At 43.1% G+C, this 4,679-nt stretch overlaps 1 protein-coding gene across 4 annotated transcripts in view; it reads right to left on the reverse strand.

Moving 5' to 3' along the window:
• asphd2 (aspartate beta-hydroxylase domain containing 2) overlaps positions 1–4,679 on the reverse strand; it is a 44,779-nt gene that overhangs the window by 3,665 nt on the left and 36,435 nt on the right. For all 4 annotated transcript variants that reach the window (XM_043715473.1, XM_043715475.1, XM_043715476.1 and 1 more), the window contains one exon: positions 486–599. In XM_043715473.1, coding sequence (XP_043571408.1) covers positions 486–599 — 114 coding nt within the window. The remainder of the gene's footprint in view (positions 1–485; positions 600–4,679) is intronic.

Here is a 4,679-nt window from a genome sequence, read left to right on the forward strand (position 1 = left end):
GCCCCTCCCCAAGTCCCTCCTCCCTACCATTTATCTTAGCCTGCTTGGCACACCCTCCTCATTCCTGAAGAAGGGCTTATGCCCAAAACGTCGATCCTCTTTCTTCTTTGATGCTGCCTGACCTGCTGCGCTTTCCAGCAACACATTTTTAAGTCAAGACAAGAAGTCCCAACCTTCAAATAATTAAGAGCCAGAATTATAGGGATGAAGAATTCTTAGATGGTTGGAGAAATATAAAAATCACGAGCAGGACTCGGCATTCAGTCCCTCAAGCCTGCTCTGCCATTCAATGCTGATCCTGTATCTCAATGCTATATTCCCGCTTTCTCCCCCATACCTTTGATGTCTTTAAAAGGAGGAAAGCTAGAACTGGAGGGGATTTCAGTGACAGGTAGCAGCAAGGCCAGAGAAGCATTTGAACACCACAATGAAAATTTAAGGATGTGAATTTAAAAGAATCACTGGCAGTTAACAGTTATACTTGCCTCCATGGAATGCTGTGTGTAAGAAGGAATCATCAAACAGCAAACAGCGCCCTTCTGCCCAGCATTGTGGCTCTCCTCCTACAACCAATTCACAATTGCTGGGAACCTTCAAACCTGCAACAACAGAAGGCCGCAGTGACAATCAATATTGTAGTATAGATTGCGGAAAGTAAAATAGGATCAAGCATGAAAAGGCATCATTCTGAACAGGTGATGACCAGAATACGGACTCGAATACGGAAGAGACTCTTTCTGGATTTAGTCTAGAAAAATAAATTTCTGGTGAAATGGAGAGCAATGTAGTTAAAATATGATTTGCTAATCAAATAGCTTAAAAAATTGAGTGTCATAAAAATGCCCATATTACCACTGGCACCAATAATGATATTACTAAAACGAAAACAGAATAGTGAAGAAACTCAACAGGTCTGGCAGTTCTGTGAAGAGAGAAACAGTTAATGTTTCAAGTCTAGTACGACTTCTAAAGAAGAGTCAAACTATTCCAATATTACTATTCTGTGTCCAGGCTCTTGTAATCTCATCAGTGCTGTCATGTGGATTCTTCTGTTTTAATTCTGATTGATTGTAAGCTGGTTGCTTTACAGGAAGTACATGCACCAAAGTTCAGCATCACAGATCACTCCTTCAATGGACCACATAATGGTGTTTTGCCACCCATTTTGTTGAATATAATCATTTTGCACTTGAACCTTATCAGCCCATATATACATTTTTTGATGCAAGTCACACTACAATTCAGCCTTCAAGCAGCAAATGTGTTTCCTGAACAAAATACCATCATTATTATAAATAGGGCCGTAAAATAGAATGTGTCCAGGCTCTTGTAATCTCATCAGTGCTGTCATGTGGAATTCTTCTGTTTTTAATTCTGATCGATTGTAAGCTGGTTGCTTTACAGGAAGCACATGCACTGACATATTTCACAAATCTCACAAAATATGTGGCTTGCACTCACTCCTCGTTCCACGGAAGCAACGTCAACAAGCTTAAAGGGCTAAATTACCTATCCATGTTCTAAAACAGGAACTTTACAAACATTGAGACAGAAACAAACTTCCAATTCAGCCAGACCCAAACTATGATTTGGAGGTGCCGATGTTGGACTAGGCTGTACAAACTATGATTTAGAGGTGCTGGTGTTGGACTACGGTGTACAGAGTTAGAAATCACACAACACCAGGTTATAGTCCAACAGATTTATTTGAAAGCACTAGCTTTCGGTGCACTGCTCCTTCATCCACCTGATGAATCACATCTTTATGACACTGGACTCTTTTAACTATAAATTCTGTGATCATGATCTTATTCGTCACAACCACCTGAAGGAGGAGTGGCGCTCCGAAAGCTAGTGCTTCCAAATAAGCCTGTTGGACTATAACCAAGTGTTGTGTGATTTTTAACGTTGTCCACCCCAGTCGAAAACCTGCACCTCCAAGCCACATACATATTCAAGTAATAGTTGATCTCATGCAAAGGTCGACCCCCTATTTTCGGCCAAAAATCTGAATTTTCCATATATCTAGTGTAAAAGTTGACCTAATTCTTCACAGCTAACAGATCAACATTTATGAGTCAGCGTGCAGTCTGTCGCGCTCTGCTTCGGCCTTCCAGTCTGCTGGTTGTTGTGCTTTGCTCAGTGTTTTCAGAATTACCGTTTTCTTTTCATTCATTTAGAGATCAATTGAGCTTCTGCCAATGATATGGTATGAATTTTGATAGGCATGGATTTCGAAAGGCCTGAATTTCAGCCACTCAAGTAGTAGCCATGTAATAGTTGACCCTGTAAAGTTAACTTTAAAAAGTAGTCAAATAAATTTGACTATTACTTATGTGTTTACTGCAAATGCGAAGCGTTGCATTTTGGTACAACAGGGACTGGATTTATTTAATTAATGGTAAGGCTTTGGGTAGTTTTGCAGATCAGAAGGACCTAGGGGTTCAGGCAGTTAAAAAGGCATTTAGCATGCTTGCCTTCATTGCTCAGTCCTTGAGTATAGGAGTTGGGAAGTCATGTCAAGGTTGTACAGGATGTTGGTGAGGCCTCTTCTGGAGTACTGTGTCCAGTTCTGGTCAACTTGTTATTGGAAGGATAGTATTAAGCTAGATAGGAATCAGAATAGATTTACCAGAACGTTGCCAGGTATGGAAGGTTTGAGTTATAAAGACATGGGGCATATTTTTTAAGGTGAGAGAAGAGAGATTTAAGGAAGAAATTGAAGGGTAATTTTTATTTTAACAGAGTGTGGAATTAACTTCCCTCGAAAGGGGTGTATCTGAACAAATTACAATGTTTAAAAGACACACAGACAAGTCCATGAATATGAAAGGTTTGAAGGGTGTGGGCCAGGAGCAGGCAGGTGGGACTAGTTATAGAGTCATAGAGATGTACAGCATGGAAACAGACCCTTCGATCCAACCTGTCCACGCCGACCAGATATCCCAACTCAAATCTAGTCCAACCTGCCAGCACCCGGCCCTTATCCCTCCAAACCCTTCCTATTCATATACCCAATCAAATGCCTTTTAAATGTTGCAATTGTACCAGCCTCCACCACATCCTCTGGCAGCTCATTCCATACACGTACCACCCTCTGCGTGAAAAAGTTGCCCCTTGGGTCTCCTTTATATCTTTCCCCTCTCACCCTAAACCTATACCCTCTAGTTCTGGACTCCCGAACCCCAGGGAAAAGACTTTTCCTATTTACCCTATCCATGCCCCTCATAATTTTGTAAATCTCTATAAGGTCACCCCTCAGCCTCCAACGCTCCAGGGAAAACAGCCCCAGCCTGTTCAGCCTCTCCCTATAGCTCAAATCCTCCAACCCTGGCAACATCCTTGTAAATCTTTAGTGTATAAGTCCTGCTAAGATTTGCTTTCCCAAAATGCAGCACCTCGCATTTATCTGAATTAAACTCCATCTGCTGCTTCTCAGCTCATTGGCCCATCTAGTCCAGATCCTGTTGTAATCTGAGGTAACCCTCTTCGCTGTCCACTACACCTCCAATTTTGGTGTCATCTGCAAACTTACTAACTGTACCTCTTATGCTCGCATCCATATCATTTATGTAAATGACAAAAAGTAGAGGACCCAGCACCGATCCTTGTGGCATTCCACTGGTCACAGTCTGAAAAACAACACTCCACCAGCACCCTCGGTCTTCTACCTTTGAGCCAGTTCTGTATCGAAATGGCTAGTTCCCCCTGTATTCCCTGAGATCTAACCTTGCTAATCAGTCTCCTAAGGGGAACCTTGCCGAACGCCTTACTGAAGTACATATAGATCACATCTATTGCTCTGCCTTCATCAATCTTCTTTGTTACTTCTTCAAAAAACTCAATCAAGTTTGAGAGATATGATTTCCCACGCACAAAGCCATGTCGACTATCCCGAATCTGTCCTTGCCTTTCCAAATACATGTACATCCAGGATTCCCTCCACCACTGAGGTCAGGCTCACCGGCCTATAGTTCCCTGGCTTGACTTTACCGCCCTTCTTAAACAGTGGCACCATGTTTGCCAACCGCCAGTCTTCCGGCACCTCACCTGAGACTATCGATGATACAAATATCTCAGCAAGAGGCCCAGCAATCACTTCTCTAGCTTACCAAGAGTTCTCGGGTACACCTGATCAGGTCCTGGGGATTTATCCACCTTTAACTGTTTCAAGACATCCAGCACTTCCTCCTCTGTAATCTGGACCTTTTGCAAGATGTCGCCATTTATTTCTCTACAGTTCAAGGTTTGAGAGAAGATTTGTAGCTCGGGTGCTCGTTGTTGTGGTTCTGCTCGCCGAGCTGGGAATTTGTGTTGCAGACGTTTCGTCCCCTGTCTAGGTGACATCCTCAGTGCTTGGGAGCCTCCTGTGAAGCGCTTGCGTTATTTCCTCCGGCATTTATAGTGGTTTGTCTCTGCTGCTTCCGGTTGTCAGTTCCAGCTGTCCGCTGCAGTGGCCGGTATGTTGGGTCCAGGTCGATGTGTATTTTGATAGAATCTGTGGATGAGTGTCGTATCCATGCCGATCCGTATTCATGAACACCAACTAGCCACGAAACGACACGACCAGCTATCCTTAGTAGCCACACACTCAGATGACAAGCAACATGAGTTCGACTGAGACAACACTACTATTATAGGACAAGCCAAACAGAGAACAGCCAGGGAATTCCTAGAGG

The sequence above is a fragment of the Chiloscyllium plagiosum genome, chromosome 25 (genome assembly GCF_004010195.1).
Source record: "Chiloscyllium plagiosum isolate BGI_BamShark_2017 chromosome 25, ASM401019v2, whole genome shotgun sequence".
Classification (NCBI taxonomy): domain Eukaryota; kingdom Metazoa; phylum Chordata; class Chondrichthyes; order Orectolobiformes; family Hemiscylliidae; genus Chiloscyllium; species Chiloscyllium plagiosum.